Source organism: Brassica napus, chromosome C3, assembly GCF_020379485.1.
Source record: "Brassica napus cultivar Da-Ae chromosome C3, Da-Ae, whole genome shotgun sequence".
Lineage (NCBI taxonomy): Eukaryota > Viridiplantae > Streptophyta > Magnoliopsida > Brassicales > Brassicaceae > Brassica > Brassica napus.
In genome coordinates this window covers 13396111-13420301 of record NC_063446.1, presented here as the reverse complement: position 1 = coordinate 13420301, position 24191 = coordinate 13396111, and the positions used below count along the sequence as shown (strand labels likewise).

At 34.0% G+C, this 24191-nt stretch overlaps 4 protein-coding genes and 1 long non-coding RNA gene across 8 annotated transcripts; 4 read left to right on the top strand and 1 right to left on the bottom strand.

Annotated features, from left to right (window-relative positions):
- Positions 1–5453: 5453 nt before the first annotated feature.
- LOC106420673 (60S ribosomal protein L35-2) lies at positions 5454–6558 on the top strand. Its single transcript, XM_013861520.3, has 4 exons — positions 5454–5558; positions 5660–5795; positions 6054–6210; positions 6343–6558. Exons 1-4 carry the CDS (start codon positions 5555–5557, stop codon positions 6415–6417), a joined length of 372 nt encoding a protein of 123 aa, XP_013716974.1. The 5' UTR covers positions 5454–5554; the 3' UTR covers positions 6418–6558.
- Positions 6559–9718: 3160 nt separating this feature from the next.
- On the top strand, positions 9719–13567 carry LOC111214046 (protein FAR1-RELATED SEQUENCE 5). Of its 2 annotated transcripts, XM_022715988.2 has the most exons (3): positions 9725–11994; positions 12131–12350; positions 13269–13567. In XM_022715988.2, exons 1-2 carry the CDS (start codon positions 9727–9729, stop codon positions 12302–12304), a joined length of 2442 nt encoding a protein of 813 aa, XP_022571709.2. In that variant the 5' UTR covers positions 9725–9726; the 3' UTR covers positions 12305–12350; positions 13269–13567. The 2 variants fall into 2 exon arrangements, with proteins under 2 accessions (XP_022571708.2, XP_022571709.2); XM_022715987.2 differs by lacking the exon at positions 13269–13567 and having other exon boundaries at positions 9719–11994; positions 12131–12481.
- A 1536-nt stretch (positions 13568–15103) lies between these two features.
- LOC106438090 (probable receptor-like protein kinase At2g39360) lies at positions 15104–18204 on the top strand. The gene has a single exon (XM_013879144.3). The coding sequence runs from the start codon at positions 15586–15588 to the stop codon at positions 18037–18039; it is 2454 nt and encodes an 817-aa protein (XP_013734598.2). The 5' UTR covers positions 15104–15585; the 3' UTR covers positions 18040–18204.
- A 1978-nt stretch (positions 18205–20182) lies between these two features.
- LOC111203973 (B3 domain-containing protein REM9-like) lies at positions 20183–21535 on the top strand. 3 transcript variants are annotated; one of them, XM_048752599.1, is made up of 3 exons: positions 20185–20811; positions 20898–21207; positions 21282–21535. In XM_048752599.1, exons 1-3 carry the CDS (start codon positions 20749–20751, stop codon positions 21311–21313), a joined length of 405 nt encoding a protein of 134 aa, XP_048608556.1. In that variant the 5' UTR covers positions 20185–20748; the 3' UTR covers positions 21314–21535. The 3 variants fall into 3 exon arrangements, with proteins under 3 accessions (XP_048608555.1, XP_048608554.1, XP_048608556.1); XM_048752598.1 differs by having other exon boundaries at positions 20183–20811; positions 20925–21535; XM_048752597.1 differs by having other exon boundaries at positions 20183–20811; positions 20898–21535.
- Positions 21536–22230: 695 nt separating this feature from the next.
- LOC125584296 lies at positions 22231–23972 on the bottom strand. Its single transcript, XR_007321279.1, has 2 exons — positions 22747–23972; positions 22231–22605 (listed from the first exon to the last, which is right to left on the bottom strand). It is a non-coding gene; the product is annotated as an uncharacterized LOC125584296 (long non-coding RNA).
- Positions 23973–24191: the final 219 nt, after the last annotated feature.

Here is a 24191-nt window from a genome sequence, read left to right as displayed (position 1 = left end):
TTTCCTCTCCACGCACTCCAACACGTTTTGTTTGCTTCTTGAACAAAAAAAAAGTCATTGACAGATTTTCTGACAAGTGGCAACTTTTCAAGTATGGCGACGTTCGGAAACACCCCCCTCAACTTTCAAAATAACACGATCAACACCTCAAGTTTTAAATGTTTCTTTAGCCTCCAAATCGTACAGAAACTCCCATGCCTCAGAATTCTTTCATTTTGGGGAGTAGAAACTAGAAAGAAAAGTTTGTGTAAATTGGCTATAGAATTTTGCGTTGTAAAACTTTGAGTCTTTGACATATCTTTTGAAAGTTTGTCATCACCAAAACGAAACTCATATCTACATTAATATAATATGCTAAGGTTAATTAACAAAACCACTTTAATTAATCTGTTGACAGGTATTTAACATTTTTCGCACTGTCATTGGTCACATTCTCTCCACCTTATTTTATTTTTTTTGGACAAACTTCAATTTTATAGATAGAAAAAGTGTTCATACAACATGATAATAAAGTTATCATGGCCAAACAACAAGCTATTACAAAGAAGCAAATACAACATATTAAGATAGGGGCATACGAAGCAACTAATGTCGTAGAGAAATCCTCTAATCTCATCGAACATCAAGCTGGAAAGTGAGATGAATAATGTTATATACTTGTTATTTCTGTATTATAAAATACTAAACGGACGATTATAACAAAGTCAACCATCAAATGTGAGATCTACAATAGCGCATGGGCTTACGGAACCTAAAGCATACAAAACTTACAAAATGTCAAATCTACCTTTTCTACTATTTTACATATAAAAATATTAACTAATATAATTTTTTTTTTTAATATTGACTGATTAAACCTAGGAATAAAAAAACTTAGGCATAAAAGTTCTGCTCCATTTAATATTTTTAACATCTTTCTTTATTAATTTAGAATAATAAAGACATTTAACACCTCAATACGATGATAGAAGTTTATAAAACTACTTTTTCAAAAAAAAAAAGTTTCTAAAACTATTTATGATTCAATGTTTCAAAGTGACACCAATAAATACACATTTTTTTGATTGATCAGCATATCAACATGTCACATCATCGACAATAAAAAAAATATGCAGCCAGCCTTTGATGAATGAATCGTTTGAGTAAAGCTAAAAGTGTGGAATAAAATAAAATATCCCAAAACTGTGGCCAGTTTTCCATTTAGGGATTCTCAAACCGTTAAATATGCCTACTTTTTAGTAGAACATGTGTTAACTATATAATACACATTTTATAAAACAATGTTTCAGTTCAAGTAAATTCTAAACCATATATTATTCTGATTAACATACTGCATGTTGAGTTACAGAACTGAAATTATTTGTATATATTTTGGAGGGAAAATGCTAATTTCGACTCCAACAATTTCAGTCGTGCCAGCACGACCCGAACAATTGATCAGTGCCAAATACGACTTCAACTCAATTATAATTCAAAAAAACTACTCGAACTTCTTAAAACGTGCCTAAATCTACATTGACTCTAACAGAAGTTAGTCAACCGTTAACGAGATAAAACGACGTTGTTTTGATATACGAAGAAAAGTGCTAATTTCGACCCCAACACTCTCAGTCGTGCCAAATAGGACCTGAGCAAATGGTAAGTGCCAAAAACGACTTCAACTCAATTATAATTTAAGAAAAATTACCCAAACTTTTCCAAATGTGTCTGAATCTACATTGACTCTAACAAAAGTTAGTCAACCGTTAACAAGATAAGACGAGTCGTTTTGATATATATATTTTTAAAAAATATGTTCATTTCAGGACTCAAACCCGTGCCGGGATATCCTTTTAAAAGGGCACACTAACAACTAGACTAAAGTAAATTTTTTAAATATTATTACAAATTAAAATTCCCCATTATATAGACTACTATTATTCTTCATCTTATCCAATTTAAAACTTTGGTGATTGCTTTATATATTTTAGTTATTGTACAATATGTCTAATATTTTGTATAACATATCTTAGTGAAATAAAGGTAAAAGGACTCTTAACATTTTTGAAAAAAATATCAAAATATATAATATTAACTTTGAAAAATAATAAAAAAAATTCACTTAAGTTTAAAAATTAAAAATAATTTATATAAATACATTTTAAAAATAAATTCAAAGTTTTAAGTATATTTAAGATCGTAAAATAATAAATATTTTATCATTTATATTTTAGTAAGATATAAGTTTATTAAAGATATGATAAATAAAAAACATGTTAATGTATTTATATAAATCAGAAAAAATTGTCATTAAATTTTTAAATTGGATAAGATGAAGAATAATAGTAGTTTATATCATTTCAAATTTGTAATAATATTTCAAAAATTACCTTTATCTAGTTGTTAGTATGCCCCTTTAAAAGGGTATCACAACACATTTTGAGTTCCGGAATGAACATATTTTTAAAATATATATATATATATATATCAAAACGACGTCGTCTTATTTTGTTAACGGTCGACTAACTTATGTTAGAGTCAATGTAGATTTATGCACGTTTTAAGAAGTTCAGGTAGTTTTTCTTAAATTATAATTAAATTGAGGTCGTTTTTGGCACTGACCATTTGTTCGGGTCCTATTTGGCACGACTGAGAGTGTTGGGGTCGAAATTGGCATTTTTCCTCGTATATAAAAACGACGTCGTTTTATCTTGTTAACGGTTGACTAACTTCTGTTAGAGTTAATGTAGATTTAGGCACGTTTTAAGAAGTTTGGGTAGTTTTTTTGAATTATAATTGAGTTGAGGTCGTATTTGGCACTGATCAATTGTTCGGGTCGTATTTGGCACGACTGAAATTGTTGGGGTCGAAATTGGCACTTTTCCCATATTTTTGAGGTAACTTAGATTGGTAGTGGAAAGTGACCTTAGAACAAATATTTCTTTATGAGATTTTACGGAATTGTCCGGGAATGATGATATGTTGTGTTTTTGATACATTCTAACAATGTTTTCTAAAGTGTTTTTGGTCTTTATCGAGTCCTTTTAATCCTTTTCGAGTCATGATAGGTCTGGAGTTGCATTGGATGGGAGATGGACCAGCTGGAATAAAAGAGGCAGAAAAGAGTACCTTTTGGTGACTTTCACGCAGAACAGTCATGATGGTTGTTCCCGATCGCGCAGAACACCCCGAGTGCCTGTTCCAGCGGCAGAGAACTTATTTCGGGATTTGCCCTAATCTCCCTATTTTTCTCTCCCAGCCGCCAGTGGCTTTGATATAAATTCTTTTTCTGTTTTTCTATATTTTTCTACGCTACTTTTTACACAAGAAACCATTGGAGACTTTTGTACTTGAAGATTTGCTACCTTAAAAGGGAGAATGCTTCATCTCTCTCGTCTTGAGAAGATTCCTAAACCCTATCTTATTTATTTATTGATTCTGCATGTTTTCTTCTTCTATTGTCTCTGTGATTTCTCTGTTCATGGCTGAGTAATCCACTTGCTTAGTCTAGGGTGTTAGGGTGTTAGATCCGTGAGCTAAACATGAATAAGTTATAAATCGATTGTCTTCATTCATTATTGTTCTTATTGCTTGCATTAAACTGGCCGCTTAATGTTAGATCCTAGGTTTAACATGTTCATTAACCGTGTAATAGGTTGCTAGATCTGTTATGAATGAGCATTGCATCCCTAATCAGCGAAAGTAGATATTAGGGTGTTTTGTGAACATATCGGACTTGATCTCTATTGCTTGCTGTCGCGTCTTGATCCAAACGAGAGTTTAGGTGTCAAGATCGATCAGCATATGGAGCAGTATCACGACAGTGGACTGTTCTACTTGAGTGATCCGTGTTATAGACTTGCTCTTAATTGAATTTGAATAATTGTTTGGTTCACACTTGCTTAACACCCGATCAAACCACCATAGGCTAGCATTTGAATCATCTGAAATCTTTAATTAATCTTCTTACTTGCTTGTCACGATACACAAATCTTAAAACCCCGACATTGTCTTAGCTTGATATTGATCCTATAGAAATAAAGTGTAATCGTTGGTTTTTGTGGATTTGATCCTAAAGTGTTACATCGACATACTATTCGATGTGTGTGGTAGTGTGCACATTAGGTTAATTGGTGTGCGTATACACGTAATATCAAATGACTTCATTAATTTTTGAAAAGTGTATATTGAAATTTGAAACTATTTTTGATATTTTAGTCAAGTTTACTTTTCTTCAGATTTTTTTGTCATACATGTAATCGTTGTTCTTGATTAGTCGTAGAGAGCTAGGGAGATTGAGACAAGTCGAAATCTTATAAGAAGTCTGAAATTGATCACAATAAAATTTACGTGGTTTAGTCAAAAAAAGAAAAAAAGTTATGTGGTTAGAAAAGTTGATTTAGCTCTTACGTTAAAGGTGAACTATTTATAAACGGCGTGTACTTTTATTTCTTCAAATCCTAACAATGTGGCCCAAGAAACATGTAACAGACGAAGGAAAGAGCCAAAGGACTCGAGCAACTCTCGGAAACAAGGAAAGCCACTTTAGAGCGGTTGTATTTGTTAGAGATAATTGACATCGCTCTACTCATAATTACATTTCTCTGTCACATTATTAATCACCATAACGTCTTCAACTAAAACTTCTTTGTAAGTGAACTCTTTCATTCAGTCTAATTCTAGATGTCAAAAACGAAGAAGAAAAGGACATTCTAAATAGATTTTTCATGCCAACCGTGTATTCTATGCAAGTGGTATATCCTACATGTAACATCTTTTCCTTTGTATGAATAATTCTTCCCTATATTTTTTTGCCTTGTACTCCCTCCAATCATTTTATGAAATATAGAATATAAGTAAGTAACATGCACAAAAACCTTCTATATTAAGATCTTGATTCGTCTACAAATGGTATAATCATGTTTCTTGTTAATTTGAACTGACATACCACATATGACATAAACAATGTCTATATGTTATAGATGTAGTAACAGAACCGATTGTCTTTCAAAAAAAAAAGGTAATAGAACCGAACAGTTGTTATTTAGCGAGTTAACCGACATAACAATGTGAAGGACATCATAGTTGGTGGGTTTAGGAGTTCTGAAGGTATTCAAAATTGCGAGTTCAAAGAAAAAGGAAAAAAAAAGAAATTGCGAGTTCAATTTAGTTTTAAAGAAGTGATTTACATTTTAAACATTTTACCATCAACATTTTCGTAAACATTATTAAATATTATGAATTAAAATTTCAAAATTTCTGTTGTAAGAAAAAAAACAGCGTGAAGAAAGAAATACTGTATTAGTGGTAATTTAAATAGCCTTTGACTTGTAAGAAATAACAAAACCATTAATATTCTTAGAAGAAAAAAAAACAATTACCTATAGGACACGACTCACATTGTGAAACTATTACACACTGGGCCATATAATATCAAAATAGGCCCACTAACAATGGCCTCAGTCAAAGCCCAAGTAAATATAACCTAATTCCGATCGAAAAGTCTTAGCCGTCATCGTCCCCATAACACAACACTCAAACAGAGTAAGGGGAAGCCAGAGAAGTCGAAGACGCCATGGGTAAGCTAGTCTAAGTTTCTTACATTCCTCGACTGTTAAACTTTTTTCTTTTTTGTTTACGTTTGGGTCTTGACTTGTGTTGTGAAACGGAACATGAACAGCAAGGATCAAGGTTCATGAGCTGAGAGAGAAATCAAAAACGGATCTTTCCACTCAGTTGAAAGATTTCAAGGCCGAGCTAGCTCTTCTCCGCGTCGCCAAGGTCACTGGAGGTGCTCCCAACAAGCTCTCTAAGATGTATGTCTTTTCACATCTTCAAAAATATGTCATTTTTATCACATTTTTTACTGACTAGCTAAGGATGTTTCACATTTTATGATTAACGTGAAGGACACGCAATCTCTACTCTATAGCCTTGTTTATGGTTTAGCAAGTGGTAGTGATTAAGCAAGCATATATCTCAAATGGGTTCGGTTTGTTTTTTATTTTTTTAGCTAGCGATAGTGATTAAGGAAGCATAATGGGTTCTGTTTATTTTTATTTTATTTTTTTCAGCAAGGTGGTGAGGAAATCAATCGCTCAGGTGTTGACAGTGATCTCACAGAAGCAGAAGCTTGCTCTGAGAGAGGCGTATAAGACCAAGAAGTTTTTGCCTCTTGATCTTCGTCCCAAGAAGACTAGAGCTATCAGGAGGAGACTCACCAAGCATCAGGTAAACTCATGTTTTATTCATATCTCGCAATCTCTGTTTACTGTATTGTGTTTAGTAGAAGCAAAAACTGATTTTGAGTAATTTATATATGGTGTGTTGATACTGAATGAATTGTTGCTTGCTTTTGGACAGGCATCGCTGAAGACAGAAAGGGAGAAGAAGAAAGAAATGTACTTTCCAATTAGAAAGTATGCTATTAAGGTGTAACCTTGTTCTTAGTAATCACATCATCAATCTTTGTGTTTTGAATTTTAGCTCTTGAGTGAGTTGGCTTTTTGTTTTATGTTCCATGTTAAAGACTCATCTGAATGATAGATTTTGATTCACAAACGCATTATTGTTTTCTGATCTAGCTGTGAGTGAATGATCATATTTTAAACCGGTTCTACCCAAATGTCCAAATATATGCATGCCCATTGGATCAGTTTGTGGTCTAACCAATATTTTAAACACATCTTATAGGGATTAATGTCTAGGTGGATGACTAAGTGTTGTGTTGATCGATTTTTTTTTTAAAAAAACGATCTAATTTGTCGTCTAAGTGCTGTGTTTATATCGATTTTTGGAACATCTGCCAAAACTTAAATTTTCTTTTTAGTATTTTTAAAACTTCTAATTGTTCTAGTGTGGATTCGCTGTGGAGTTGTGAAACCTAATATCTCATACGAATATCTGACTTATCATGCCATACAAAAACTGTAAGTAAACTGTATTATGACTAATCATGGCATACCAAAATTTATTGGAATAGTATTTTTTTTTGTTTGACATTACATTGAAAAACTTCCACTGATTAACTTCATGTCTACCTTAATGCAAACTGTAACACATTTATGAGTGGGTGGCTTTCAGAGTGACGGCTGACGAGTGATCAGTGTCATGGTTTCGCCCATTTGGGCGTGTCCACATGTACCATATCCAAATAAGACCATAGCCAAAAAAGACTATGATTTGGCAGGTTACCTATATAGGGTCCAGACTTCCATTTAATATAAATAACCTATTTTTTTATCATAAAAGATGAAAATATACTAAATTTTGTATATATTATAGACTTAAACTTTATTATTTTGCAATTTGAATTTTTGACGAGAAAATTTGATTTTGAGATTTTTGTAATTTTGATGAAAAATATAATTTTTGGTTTCAGAAAAACGTGATTTTACGACTTTGACCGAAAAATATAATTTTAACGAGAAATTGCGATTTTGCAGTTTTAGCCGAAAAACACGATTTTATGGTTTTGATGGAGAAAATGCAATTTTTAAGGGAAAACTAAATCTCGATCCGTGCAACCGCGCGAGTTTTTGTTTTCATTTATTTTTATATAAACATTTTGTTTTCAATTATAAATTGGTATATATTGTAATATATATGTGTCTATCAATTTTTAAAACATAATAAGTTTACGGTATATTTTTCATTGAATATATTGTTTCAAACTTTCACATGTATTTGTATTTTTTTCTATATATATATTTTCATATTATTATTTTATTATTAAAATCGTAACTATATATATAAAGAATAGTAAAATATTGTTTTATTGTCATATTCAAAAATATTGTAACATTTCATAAATTTAGAAATATTTTAAAAAATTAAACTTTTCGCTTCATAGATTTATATTATCGAGTAAATAATTAAAAATTTAGTTTTTGTTTAATTTTTAAAATAAACTATATAGTTTAAAATTTGTTTTCATTGGTTTAAGGTAGTAAATATTAATCATTGTTAGATAATATGATTTTTGTTATTTAAAAAAAATCTTTATAATTTTAAAAGTTAATATCGATAAGTATTTAAATTATTAACATATGGAGGTATAGTATTACAACATTAAATTATATCTATTTAATTTATACTATCTATAAATCCATTTAAATCCAATTATTGATAGTCCAATAAAAATTTATGTTAGGCCCAAAATTTAAATGATATAATTTTAGATTAAATGTAACATGACTTTTTAAGAATTTGTATATTAGTTTTTTTTAAAAAAAAATCACACATGAACAAAGTCGTGACTTTTGTTTTAATATATAAGACTAGATCTGGATCCGCACAATCGTGCAGGTATTTTTTTCAAGTTTATATATATATAAGTTTATATAATTAGTATATATTTTTAAAGTTATTTATATATTTGAATATGTATACATTTTTTTCAAATACAATAATTTTAATTTTTTTTGCTGTAAATTAATTATTTTAAATCATCACATATATATATATATATATATATATATATATATATATATATATATATATTGCTTTTTATTATATATTTGTCATATTGATTTTGTGTTTAATTATAAAACCAATTTTTTTATGCACAAAAAAAAAATATTCAAAAATTATTTTGTAATTCATTTATTATGGTCTTGGTTCGTATTTCAAAGAAAGCATTTTTTTATGTTTATTTATTTTAGATAATTAATTACTGTATATATACAATTTTAAGATAAGTTAATTTTTATACATGTGTTATATAATTTACTGATGTTAAACTGTTCTACCAACATATTATATTTTAGCATAAAATATTTTATATTTATGAAAATAAAATGTATTAACTTATCAATTTAAAATAATTTTATCATATTTAGTTCAATATAATGGTTTTATTTTAAAATGGTAGATGTTATTATAAATAGATAAAATAGGACATGATTTTATATTTTTCATTTTATAAAAGATAACAGTATGTATATATATTAATTTATAATAACATTTCATTACTAATTACGAAATTAATGAAAATATTTATATAGAATTTTGACGGTTAAGATCTTGTTATAATCTTTTTCAAAAGATTTGTTAGAATTTTTAAATATAGATATTTTAATTTTAATTTAAAAGATATCAAAAGATATTATGATTTAAGTAATTATAAATTTTATATTATATTAGTATTAAGGAAACACATTTAATAAAGTTTCTAAATGATGATCTAAATAAATTATCACACATGAAAAAAGTCATCATTTCTATTTTAATAGATAAGATATTTTTTTTTATTTGATCACATAAGATATGTATAATGTTGGTATAACTAGTTAACCGGCAATATAGTCACACCAAAACCAAAAGATAAAAGGTAATTTGAATCAAACTTGTGGTCGAGATTTTCATATAAAATGTTTAGACTAAACCGATGCTATAATTTTATAATAAAATGTTTAGAACAAGCCGAAGCTAGATTTTTATAATGTTAGGTTTGACTTTTGTTTATTGAGTGGTTAAATACATTCAATAAATTGCACGTTATAATTCTATTTATTTGAAGATAATTTATGCTGGTTATCCAAACCAGAATTTTAGGTGTATTGTTGTCATATAGTTTCGATTAGTTATGCATAATAATGATAAAATTAGAAATTAAATGTGACATGATTTTATAGGAATAAGTTCATTCTATTTTTAAAAAAATTACACATGAATCAAGGTGGTGACTTCTATTTTAATATATAAATATAAGATTACATATTTGGGTTCCGACCAAAACCCGATTTCATGATTTTGGTAAAAGTCATTTTATTTGCACTAGTTTTCATTATTCCCACTCGATTTAGGGTTTTCAATTTGCCATCATTTGTATTCAATGTCGTCGATTTCGATTTAGGGTTATCGATCCGAGCTCGTTTCTTCTTCTGGCCTCTTGTTTGCCAAGATATGGACAACGAAGAAGTGCTCGACTTCGACGTAGACGACGACGGCATCGACATCGAGCCCAACGACATGCTCGACGACACCACCAACTCGGACGCCGCCACCTACTTCCCCGACGGCGACCTCGAGCCATACGAGGGCCTCGAGTTCGAGTCCGAGGAATCCGCCAAAGCCTTCTACAACTCCTACGCCCGCCGCATCGGGTTCAGCACCCGCGTCAGCTCCTCCCGGCGCTCCCGCCGCGACGGCGCCATCATCCAGAGACAATTCGTCTGCGCCAAAGAAGGCTTCAGGAACATGAACGAGAAACGCACCAAGGACAGAGAGATCAAGCGTCCCAGGACCATCACCAGAGTCGGCTGCAAAGCCTCCTTATCCGTTAAGATGCACGACTCCTCCGGTAAATGGGCCGTATCTGGGTTCGTTAAAGAGCACAATCACGAGCTGGTTCCTCCCGATCAGGTCCACTGCTTGAGGTCCCACAGGCAGATCTCGGGCCCCGCCAAGACTTTGATTGACACGTTGCAGGCCGCTGGGATGGGCCCCAGGAGGATAATGTCCGCGCTTATTAAAGAGTACGGTGGGATTAGTAAAGTGGGATTCACGGAAGTTGACTGTAGGAATTACATGAGGAACAATCGGCAGAAGAGTATACAGGGAGAGATTCAGCTTCTTCTTGATTACTTGAGGCAGATGAATGCTCATAATCCAACCTTCTTTTACTCCCTCCAGGGAAGCAGCGATGATGTTGGTAACGTGTTTTGGGCTGATCCCAAGGCCATAACGGACTTCACTTACTTTGGTGATACCGTTACGTTTGATACGACTTACAGGTCTAATAGGTATCGTTTGCCTTTTGCTCCTTTCACTGGTGTGAACCACCATGGGCAGCCGATTCTTTTCGGATGCGCGTTTATCGTTAATGAGAATGAGGCTTCCTTCGTGTGGCTTTTCAAGACTTGGCTTGCGGCGATGTCCGGACACTCTCCTGTCTCGATCACTACCGATCACGACGCGGTTATACGTGCTGCTGTGATGCAGGTTTTTCCCGAGGCTCGCCACAGGTTCTGCAAGTGGCATATTTTCAAGAAATGTCAGGAGAAGTTGTCTCATGTGTTCCTCAGGCATCCTTCTTTTGAGTCTGATTTACACAAGACTGTCAATCTGACCGACTCTGTTGAGGATTTTGAGTCGTGCTGGTTTTCGCTTCTTGACAAGTATGAGCTCAGGGATCATGACTGGCTACAAGCGTTGTACTCTGATCGACGCCAGTGGGTTCCTGTTTATCTCCGTGATACCTTTTTCGCGGAGATGTCTTCCACTCAGCGTAGTGACAGTATAAATTCGTATTTTGATGGTTACATCAACGCTTCGACCAATCTGAGCCAGTTCTTTAAGCTGTACGAGAAAGCTTTGGAGAGTCGTCTCGAGAAAGAAGTTAAAGCGGATTACGATACGATGAACTCGCCTCCCGTTCTGAAGACTCCATCTCCCATGGAGAAGCAGGCGTCTGAGCTTTACACGAGGAAGCTGTTCACGAGATTCCAGGAGGAGCTAGTGGGGACTTTGACTTTCATGGCGTCCAAAGCTGATGACGATGGGGATCTCGGTACCTACCAGGTTGCGAAATACGGAGAGACTCACAAGGCTCATTGCGTTAAGTTCAACATCTTGGAGATGAGAGCGAACTGCAGTTGCCAGATGTTTGAGTTCTCTGGGATCGTGTGTAGACATATATTGGCGGTCTTCCGTGTCACCAATCTCCTTACGCTTCCGCCTTACTATATCCTAAAGAGATGGACTAGAAATGCCAAGAGCAGTGTTATATTCGATGACTATGGTTTGCATGCGTATGATAATTACTTGGAGTCTCATACTGTCCGGTACAACACCTTACGCCACAAAGCTTTTAGTTTTGTGCAAGAAGCGGGGAAATCTCTGTATACTTGTGACGTCGCTCTAGTTGCTCTGCAAGAAGCTGCCAAGACTGTGTCCTTGGAAATGAAAAATGAAGTTAGGAGAACTATGGCTAACGGGCATGTTAAAGGGAGCTCTGCAAGTGGTGGAGAACAGATACTCCGTAATGAGGACTCTCAGCAAGACGAGCCCGAGGTGAATAAGATCATATGCTTGTTATTTTGATAAAATGACAATCAAGATTGTTTCTCTAAACATGTCTACATTTAAAGTATCTTTTGTTCTGGTTTTGTCACTTGGATGCATGACCATATGGGTTCTGTTTTTGCAGGATGAAATGGACAAGAAGATTATTGAGCTCAGAAACGAGCTGGAATTAGCAAACAGGAGATGTGAAGCCTACAGGACTAACCTACTTTCGGTCTTGAAAGAAATGGAAGATCAAAAGTTACAGGTGTCCATCAAAGTGCAGAACATCAAAATCAGCTTAAAGGATAGTCTGTGAAACAAGCAACAAGCTCCAGCTGCCATCATCTTATATGATTGCTCATGTATATTATACCTTAGGGTTTTTGAAAAAGGGACCCAATTTTCATTATTTCCCTGTTACAGTAGGTAGTCTTTGCAATAGATTGTACTCCCAATCATTTTCTCAATGAGTAAAAGCATGAAGTTTATTCCTTCCCGTTGAATTGTGATGTTATGTATCTAGCTAGCAGGTTGTTTGATCAAAAAAAAAAATGTATCTAGCAGGTTGCACTCATTCTTTCAAGCTTAGTCCTGCATTATACCTTGAATGTGAAAAGGCACAGGCGAATTCTGGAAAAACAGATTCTGGGTTTGAGGATCCAAATCCGTATCAGTCTCTGAATCTGTTGTGGTTTCTTTTTTTTAATCATGTGCTGACTCTTTACTCTTTTTTGTTTCATATCACAATTTCTTCAGGAACGCATTTGGTACAATTCTTTGGTACGATATGTCTCTCAGGAATTCTCATAGGCGTTGTTGTTCGTATGTGTCCGAGCCATTGTGGACAATGCAAGAGAAGAGAACCCACAAAGCATAGTGAACTTTGTTCTCCTTTGGAGCGCAAATGCCTTACTTGGAGCTCTAAGACTATCTCAGCAAATTATACCATCAAGTTTGCTGCAATAACAGGCGAAGCTTATTGCACCTCTGTCCAAAATTTACGAACTCTTGAGATGCAACCTACCCTCAGCTGTTTTTGTTCACTCGAATCCTAACAGGAATTCTCTTTGTCAGTATAAAAGCTTGTGCATCTCACTCACCAAACCTTTTTCATCATCTGAGTTACTAACTTTGGTTGTTTTATGTTGCGGAAAACCTGACATGGGCTGTTCTTAAAGGAGTGATCAGCTTGGATATAGGCTCGTACTGATTCTGATTTTGGGTTTCTTTGTACAAGTTCTTGACAATGTGATAGTTACAATCTATGTTTGTTTTGTTAGGCCATTGATCGAGACAAGAGAGATGTTTGTAAGCAGGAAGTTTCACGAGGTCTATGTTCACTTGCCTATCAAGCAGAACTGCAGAAGCACAAGGTCTTCACTCATCCCAAATGCTATTAATGCATAGAAGAACCTGATCCCAATGTCTCTGCTTGTTTTTTTTTTATAGAATTCGCTTTTAACAATTGGTGTATATTATTATTTTTGAGTAAATTTCTCAACAGAAATTCCTTAGATCACAAACCAACCATGTCATATTTTCTGATTTGATGAATAAATAATGACACTAGTCGGAAGAAGGAACAAATTAATCACGAGTTTATGCAATCCTAAAACTTGATAGACGATAGTCTCCTATAGTTGGTAATAAAAATTTAAACGTAGAATGTTTATACACGAAACACCTCAAGACATAGTCAAAATATTCTCTTAATTATAAATATACGATATGATGCATAGAAAACATATATATCAACGTTTTTCCAAGGAAAAAACACATATATCAACGACATTAAACAATACTATTAATTGATGCTCAAATGAACTTTTGTTTGTGGAGGCGTGGATCGGCTACTATTATAGTATATATTATCATGTATAATAAAAGCAATATACATACATGTATTAACAAAAAACAGCTAGATAATGATCAAAATAAATTATGTAATTAATTAAACATGTCCTTCCTATTTGTAATATTATTGCTTGACCAAAAAAAATTAAACATGTCCAAAAAAATAAAACTGCTTTGGTTATATTTTTCAGAACTCCATCATGATGTTATGTTTTTACGGAAAAAAGATTGTTTACATAATAAGACGTTGTCGTTTGTGTAACACCGAGAGAGTTTTTTTTTTTTGACATCACGAAGAGAGTTCATTTCATTCTTAGAAACAATGTAATTTGGAATGTTTCTATTTATATGACACTTTAGTTTCATTTCATTCTTAGAACCAATCTCATTTTGTGGAAGTCTTTTAATTTAATGGTTTATTAATGTTTTACACTAACAAATTTAAAGTTTGGAATGGAATTACATATAATGTGATTTAGAGTAAAAAAACAATTTTCAATATAATACTAGTAAAACGGTTAGGTGTAACCGGTGGTGACCAATGAATGAAAGAGAATAATTCATTCTTTGCAATTCCTATTTTTTTTTACCATTTACGAGGAATTGGTTTTTCTTTGCATTCTTTCTCATTCATTTTATTTTACAGAAATATATAACAAATTTGTTCTTCACTAAAATTGATAAATAATCATTTTCCTTTTCATTCCTCTAATATTATTCATATGCACTTTTTTTCTATTGATTCCTAATGTTCTTGTAATGGTCACCAGTTAGACCATTAAACTAACAAAAAAGTTATATAAAATATTTACTTTGATTTATATTATTTTAATTTTTTTACTATAATTGTTTTTACATTTTTAATATATTTATTAAATAAAATTTATAACTTTTATCTCTCTTCTTAGCTCATTAACTAAAAATCACATAAAATGATATACTAATTATAGGTAAAGTAGAAAATTTTAATGATTTTGTTGATATGTTTTCAAATATTTTAAGTGTTATTTTGAAACAGAAGAAGTATTTATATTCATTGGTTGTAGAGCTAATAATTTTTCATATTTAAAAAAAAATCAATATTTTCTCTGATACATACATGAATAAATACTGACTGATTCAAATACTATCAAAAAAGACAATTATACTGTCGTTTTCTTGAACAACTCAAACCTAACAGCACGTTTGAAGCCGGTGGGAAATAATTATCTTTGATTTATCATTTATTACGCCTCTCCAATCTCATCTTCTTCCTCCTCCTCCTTTTGGCTTTCTTATTTTTTTTAACATCTTATTGAATTTCCAGCTTGATGAGCTTGTCAAAACCCAAACGTTGAAAACGAAATATACATAAAAATACAAAAACTTTCTCGTGCCCCCCTTGTTGTTGATTTTACATTTGTTTTCTTTTTTTTTTGAGAAAATTAATTTTACATTTGTTATTACAGCTTTTTTCAACATATTTGTTAATCAACTTGTGTTTCTCTCTTTTTCTCGTCTTCTTGAACTTATAAACCACTTTTCAAGACTCTAAAATAACAACTTTCCAGACTTTTTCTTTCTCCAACAAGTGTTAAATCGTTTGTGTTCATGTAAACTTTCTTTGCAAACACATTTCACTTTCTTTCCACCTTTACTTTTATCTTCTCCGACATAATCTGTGTGTCCTAAAGAATTCGTGATTATCTGTTCTTAAACTCTCTTCCAAGATTCATTTGTGGCCTCCTCTGTTCATCGTTGGCTATGATAAGCCTAAAATTCTCAACTTTATTAGTTCTAACTGTCCTCTGTTTTTCACGGGTCTCCTCTGCTTCTTCCGATACTTTCTTCATCAACTGTGGATCGCCGGAGAATGCAACAGTCAACAACCGAACCTTCGTATCCGACAGCAACCTCGGTCGGGAAATCAACGTTTCCACGGGAGGAGTCTCCGTCACAACCACCGAATCCAACTCCCTTCCTCCAGGAACAGAGTCGACTCTGTTTCAGACGGCGAGAGTCTTCTCCAACGAATCAACTTACCGATTCACAATCAACCAACACGGATGGTTCTTGATTCGTCTCTACTTCCAACCCTTCGCCTCATCTTCCCCCCGAGATCTAACCTCAGCGAGATTCTCCGTTTCGTCTCAGAACTTCACTCTGTTCCGACACAACAAACCTTCAACGACCTCTGTTGTGAAAGAATACACTTTAAAAATCTCCGCCACCACTCTCTCTCTCCACTTCCGTCCCGAAACAGGCTCCTTCGCCTTCGTCAACGCCTTGGAAGTCTTCAAGCTTCCAGAGAATCTCCTCCCCGAAGAAGCAGGACTCATTAGTACGACGACGAAGAGTCTCAAACTCAGCGCTCACGCCATGGAGACGGTCTCTCGGATAAACATGGGGAACTTGAGCGTCTCTCGCGGCCAAGACAAGCTATGGAGGCAATGGGATGCTGACTCTACCTACATGGGAGTAGCTCATTTTGGTTTCCCTGTGGTAAACCTCAAAGCTGTTAACTTCAGCGCTGGTGGCAACATAACAGAGGACATTGCGCCAGTGTATGTCTACGGAACCGCCACGAGGTTGAACTCCGATCTTGATCCAACCAACAACGCAAATCTAACGTGGACGTTCAAAGTCGACCCTGGTTTCGATTACTTTCTCCGGTTCCACTTCTGTAACATCATAGTGGACCCTTTTGGAATCGAGCGTGAGATAAGCTTTAACATATATGTGAACTCGGAGAGAGTTGAGTCCATTGATATGTCGGCAGAGGTTGCTAATGACACCTTTGGAGCTCCTTCTTTCGTCGATGCAGTGATGAGGAAGGTGAATAAAGGGTCCTTGAACCTTTCTATTGGTGGAGTTCAGAATGTTTACCCTGTGTCTTTCATTAACGGGTTTGAGATTATGAAGCTTAGCAATGATAAGAAGAGTCTTGATGCTTCTGATGCTGTTTTGCCGAAGGGTAAAAAGAGTTCGAAACCGAGTATTGGATTGATAGCTGGAGTATCTGCAGCTCTGTGTGTTGCTTTAGTGTTTGGTGTGGTTTTACTTTCTTTCTGCATAAGGAGAAGAAGAAGAAGAAGACAAATACAGACTGGAGATGAGGAGATTAAGCAGCAGAACGAAACAGGTGAGAGCTTGATCTTTTCTAGCTCGAAGATCGGTTATCGATACCCTTTAGCTTTAATCAAAGAAGCAACTGATGACTTTAACGAAAGTCTAGTGATTGGAGTTGGTGGGTTTGGTAAAGTCTACAAAGGTGTCTTGAGAGACAAGACCGAGATAGCCGTGAAGCGCGCTGCTCCAAAATCTCGCCAAGGCTTAGCAGAGTTCAAGACAGAGATCGAAATGCTGTCTCAGTTCAGACACAGGCACTTAGTTTCTTTGATTGGGTACTGTGATGAGAACAGTGAGATGATCATTGTGTATGAGTATATGGAGAAAGGAACGCTTAAGGATCATCTGTATGACTCGGAGAATCAAAGACTGAGTTGGAGACAGAGGCTTGAGATATGTGTTGGTGCAGCTAGAGGGCTTCACTATCTCCACACAGGGTCAACAAGAGCGGTCATACACCGCGACGTGAAGTCGGCTAATATTTTGTTAGATGAGAGTTTCATGGCCAAAGTTGCGGATTTTGGATTGTCTAAGACTGGTCCTGATCTGGACCAGACTCATGTGAGTACCGCGGTTAAAGGAAGCTTTGGTTATCTTGATCCAGAGTACTTGACAAGACAGCAGTTGACTGAGAAGTCAGATGTTTACTCTTTCGGTGTGGTGATGCTTGAGGTACTATGCGGGAGACCGGTCATTGACCCATCTCTTCCGAGAGAGAGAGTGAATTTGATCGAATGGGCGATGAAGTTGGTGAAGAAAGGGAAGATGGAAGAGATCATAGACCCTTTTCTTGATGGGAAAGTGAAGCTTGAGGAGGTGAAGAAGTACTGTGAGTTAACGGAGAAGTGTCTAGCTCAAGATGGAGTTGAGAGGCCAACAATGGGAGACTTGTTGTGGAACCTAGAGTTCATGCTTCAGGTCCAAGCGAAAGACGAGAAAGCAGCAATGGTGGATGATGGTCCAGAGGCTAGTGTTGTGGGGTCAACGGTGCAGTTTAGTGTGAATGGAATGGGAGATATAGAAGGGGTCTCAATGAGTAAGGTTTTCGCGCGAATGGTGGTGGGAGAAGAAACGAGAGAAAGAGATTGATGTGAAGAAGAGTATATAAGTTACTACAGAGTGTTGTTTGAACGGGAGGGAGGAAGGAGAGGAAACACTATTTGTTTATGCATTGTTTGTATACATGCACTGCAAATCCTAAACATATTATTGCTATTCTTTTCTACATATTTATTTGCATTAATACTTTCCATTTTTGTTGCATGCGTGTGGTAGCATGATAGCTTTTGGTTTATGGCTAAAGGTGTGGTAAATTCACTACTAGCCAAGGCCATTCTTGGTCAGAATGTTTTACTCGTAGAGGACTTGCCGTTGTTATTTTACCAATAGACATGTTCATATGTATGTGGAGCACAAAATTATAGAAATATACTCCATCCGTTCAAAATAATGTATGCTTTGAAGTTTCAAATACGTAAACTCTTAATTATAAATGTATTATTTTTCGTGATTAACTATTTTCTACAATTTTAACCAATCAATGTTAAGTAAACACAATTAATGTCTTCAAAGTTCACAATTTTTCATTATTATATGCATTAAAATGTAAAATATGTATTTTTTAGAAACAAATTTTTTTTAAAAAAACATAGATCATACCGAAATATATTTAAAAATAACTTTAAATTAAACATGTTTAAACTGGAGTAATAAAAAAATTGTAATTAATGATGTCGGATATCATGTAACCCAAGCAAAAAAAAAAAAATATATATATTAGTGTGTAAGCAAAATTGTTCAAATCTCTAAAAATTAATGCACTGACCATCATACGAAGTGGAACATAGAGACCAAGGGAACATACGTGAAAAGTTCACTAACCAAAACCGTAATTGATCGGAGGTGCTACAATTAGATCCTCAGTTACAGAGATGAGCGTGAGTAGGTGACCAATGGCTCATGATAAGTGTGTTGCCCTTGTCGGAAGGAAAGATAGATCAATCATCTATTAGGCATTGAGGGTCTGACGAGAACAACAAAGATCTGACAAATACTCTTGTCGTGCTGGTATTCTATCTAGAATACGACAAAGAAGATTAAGACAAAATGAATCCATGCGAGATTTGCGGATAAATTTTATTTCGTGGCTTAAAAAAGAGATGACATTTGAAAATATAAAAAAACATATGAATTTTCTTTGAAAAGGTTTCTTCGCGTCCTTTGGAACCTTTCTAAATTAGTCGTTGTAACACCCAAGAAAAAAAAACTACTAGTTATTAGTAACTTAAAAAAAACAATCTTCTTAAAGAAAAACGGTATTTACTCAGAAAAATTAAGAGCCAAAAAAAAAATCTTAAAAGACCAAAAACGAAGTAGAGAAAAACTATTGAATTAGTTTATACTACGAATCTTACTGATGTCTCTGTTAAAAGTTCTTTTTAACAACCTGTTAATTGTAATTTATGTTCCATTTAATATGTTACATTGATTTGATATCAATAAAGTTACGATGCTAAAAAAAAAAAGAAGACAATGTTCCGTGGCTCTAGTTCCATTAATAGAAAGCCGGCTACGCTCTTAGTTTTGTTGATAACCAAAATAAAATGGTCATGAATCTTCTTCACGTCCTTTGATCGTGGCGGCACGAAGAGAAATGCAGTTAGACATTAATAATCAAGAGTCAACAAAAGTTAATGACAGAAAAGTTGATATATGAGTGGAATTGTAAAATCATTTCCTTAATATCATGTTTAATGCTTACACATGTTAATCCACTATCACCGCCTTGGACCAGAGAATTTTAGTAGGTGGGAATATTTTAGTGATTTTAAAAGTGCATTTTAAATCAATACTATAGTGGCAAAAACCACTCTCAGAAACTCTCTTGTTATGGACCCTCCTGAACTTTGAGCCTGAGACCTTTTAAATTTCTAATGAAAAATTGGTGCACAAAAAAAAATCAATACTATAGTAAATGTTGGGTTAAAATATCACTGATTAGGTGACTATGATCAGATGACTTTTTTTAGTTGAAGACTTTTGCGGAATTTTGTTAAAAGTTTTTCATTAAGTTGGTCAAGTGAAGTAGTTAGAGCAGCTGCGAGATCGTTGATGGTCCTTAGCGCATAATCATATGCTTTTGGGATTATAATAATATTATTTGAGCTAAATAAACTAAGGATTAATCCTTACATAAGGATTTAAAGGATTTGATCCTTAGAGACGTGGCAGCGGGTGATTCGTTGGTCGGCTTTCGTCTTTCGTATACCAAAAAAAAAATCATTTTCGATCGAAGCGGAGAAAAAAAAAAGCTCTCAAGGAAAGGCGAATTGGAACTGTCCCGCTACGAAGGTAAAATCGAACCCTTCTCTTGCTGATTTAGGGATTTAGATTAGGTTCGATGTTGTTTTCCTGTCAATTTAGTGTTCGGTTTTGTGTTTTCAATCGATTTGGGGTCATTTACGTTTGAAATTAGGTTTTCGAAAAACTAGGTTTTTAATCGATTTGGGGTTTAGGTCGTTTGTAGTTAGGGTTTGAAAAGCATTTTGCTTTCAAACGATTTGGGGTTTAAGTCGTTTGTAGTTAGAGTTTTGTGTTTTCTGCTCAAGTGTTTTCGTTTGTTCTTAACTCGATCCCTCTGATTTGATAATCTTTGGTGATGATTTGTTGTCCTTTGTTCTTACTCGGGTTTTTAATTGATTTGATAATCTTCTCGTTTGTTCTTTTATCCCTTTACTCTGATTTAGTTTGCTTGGAAACTCATTGTTGATATTGTTTACATTCGTTTCTTGTTTGCAGATGGCGAATCCACATGAACCTCATTTCTTAAAGCCTCTGCTTCCTGGTTTCCACAGTGGCATCGTAAGAACCTCACTCTCTCTATTTGTTTACATTCGTTTATTGATTAGATGTATTTCTTGTTTGATTAACTTTGCCTTTTCTTGCAGACAATACCACTTGGCTTCTTCTCAAAGCACATAGAAAGGAAGACGAACCAGAAAACATGGAAACTAAGATCGGACGCTTCAGATAAAATTTGGGAAGTGATACAAGAAGGCATGAGACTCACCGGAGGTTGGAAAGATTTCGCCACAGCACATGACCTTCGAATCGGTGACATTGTCATCTTCAAACACGAAGGAGACATGGTGTTTCATGTCACTCCTTTTGGTCCTAGCTGTTGTGAGATTCAGTATACAGATCCTGACATCAACAAGGAAGAAGCCGACGCGGGTGATGCTGATGACAATGAGATTAGTAAGTTTCAATCAAACTTGTTTCCTCTTTTACTACATTGCTTCTGCTTTAACTTGTTTTGTCTTGTTCTGCAGCTCACATTGCTTCTAGCTCACGGATGATTTAGGAGTGATTGTGACCGGAAATAGATATCTCTTTTGCTGTGTTTCATTCCTCTCTATCAAACTTGTTTCCTCTCTTGCTAGTTATCTCTTTCGGTTTGTTTCGTCTCTATCAGAACTTGTTTCCTTTTCTTTCCTTTTGGTACTACTGTAAAATCTTGTTGCTACAACTCGAAGTTGCCACAAGTGTAATCTTGTTTCTTATCTTATATGCTTCTCTTATGTTATTTTCGGCTAAGGCTACTGTGTTAAACTTGAATTTGGCTTGTAAAGATTTTTAAACTTGTATCAAACGTAGATATTTTTAAACTTCTATCACACTTATAGAAACCATACTAAATGAAACTTATAGTTTTAAGAAGATAAACTTATACATAAGATAAGAAAAACTAATAGAAATTCTTTACCTTATAGCTTATAAATTTTTTTAAAAAAAATTGACATTGTAAAACTTATAGTTTTTAAACTTATACATTTTTAAACTTCTCTTTTTTTGTATCTTTATTTTTAATCATGCAATTAATAAAATTTCAATTTCAATTTAAAAGGAAAAAATTTATTCCTAAGGACTCCATCTTCGGTAACACCATTGGACGAGCAATTTTGATTCGAATCCTTAACTATTCAAACAACAACCAAAAAGAAAAAAAAATTATTAAAAAAATGCTAAGGATTCATGGGTTGGTCTCACCATTGCACATGCTCTTAGCTAGTCTTGTAGCCATTTATTACAGATATAAGTTTTGATTTTTATTGGACCGACTTGTAAATAGACCAATACGAAACATCAGTGTACATGCATTAGATCCTTGACCATTCACTGATACTATTTCAAGCTATGACTAAGATAGTAGAAAGTTATGTCATTTACATTTTGTGGATTAATTTCTTCAGAAAGAATAAGGATCTTCATTTTGATCAAAAAAAAAAGAATAAGGATCTTCATATTCACCAAAAAAAAAAACTAATTACAAATACATTTTGGTTCTCTTCTTTCGAACGTTTAGTACATCTATCAAGTAATTATAAACCTAAAGTGTCATACATGAGACGATGTGGCAAAAGGCGATGATTGATGCGAGAGAGGCTTCACTTATCTTCGTTGGTCTCCTTTAGATCACAAGATGTTATGAACTTCATTTTGGCACTATTGCTTTCCTTTTTCCCCACTTGAGTGCACACAAACATTAATATGTCTTTATCATGTACGAGTAAAAAAATCATTGACATCTAAATATCGTTCTCCATGAGCAACTGCATCTTCAGGTTCTGGTATGAAGATACTCGTTGTTGACGCCTGCATGAGGAATTTAGCACAAATTCAACTATTCAAGTATCATATCTTGAGGACAAGGAACTCAACGTTTATATGGCTTTGAATCAAAATGAACCCATTGTCTCATGAAAAACTTAATGGCAAATTCAAAAGAAGACTTACCTTGGTATCAAGAAGCATATCTCCGTTACTGTCAGATATGAGGCTAGCACCATGGGTTTTAGCAATTCAGAACACACTTCCATACCATTGCTTTCCTTTTCATTCAGAACACACTTCCATACCAGTACTTGGCCTGAAGCACCAGTAAAGCCCAACACTTGGGCTAAGTATGAAATTGGGATTGTAGGACGACAACTCCGAGATATAAGACTCACTGACTCATCTTCTCCACATAGAGATCTGCAAATAAAACATGAAAACGTTTTCATTCTATCCATTTTATTTCTTCGCATATTCTATTCAATTGCTCAAACATATCAAAACAGGTTTCATGTCTAATATGTCTCTCACCTGTCACCCTTGTTCTTGTTTGGCGCAGTCTTGTAAAGTCTGAAGAACGGAACACAATTTCCTGATATAACAGCTGCACGAACTGAGAGAGCATGTCTAACTGCTTCATCCTTCTTAGCTTCTTTGGATAATCTACAGCAACAAATTCATAGACCACTAAAATTACTCAGCCTCATGCATATATACCCAATTAAAAGGAGTAACCTCTTCACGTTGGTCACTATTCCTTAACTCCAATACTATCCTCAGTTGATCACTCAAATTTTTCTCCAACTATTTCCAAATTCAACAAATCTCTTAACTTTTAAAATCAACAAATTCTATATATATCCCCATTAACACCTCCTTAGTGTAGAAAGAGTAGTTATGATTGAAGGTTGGGGAAACATGAGGAAACTATACGTGAGCAAATGGCATGAGTATAAATAAAATACTAGTTTTAAAGATTGTTTCTCGTTTAATAATAAGAGAATAGTGAATATAAAAATAATATGTCAAATGAATTAGTTAACCTATAAGATCTATAGACTACAGTAAATGCTCGGTTAAAATATCACTGATTAGGTTTTAAGGAATCACATATATATATTTTATTTTATTTTGCCAAAACTACGAGTCTATTACAATCAATTCCTTAAAAATACTTAAGGTTACAACTATAACATTGATAAATCTTGTGAATTGTAACATCACTTATAATTCAGTTTAAGATCAATCAGTTTATGTCAAATTTTTAGCTTAACTTTTGGTCAGTTGAGCTGATGGTAGAGCAAGCTAGCTACATAGTTTACTGATATGTGAAACGAGAGTGAAGCAGAGAATATATATATATATTGTAAGTAATTATACTAGTGTCTCCCTTCATGAATCATGGCCAAGGCTGAAAGTAATTATACCATATAGATAGATATGTTTGAAGATTGTTAATTATGTATTAAACCATTCATATCTGGACTTCAGAAGTAACATGCTAATATATTTGGCTCGTTATGGACTTGTCACACTCAATTATTGCATTTTTGGTTGCCATCCCTCGTGTAACACGAGTTGGTTACAACTTAAGAGGTACAAGTAACAAACTAAAAAACGTTGGA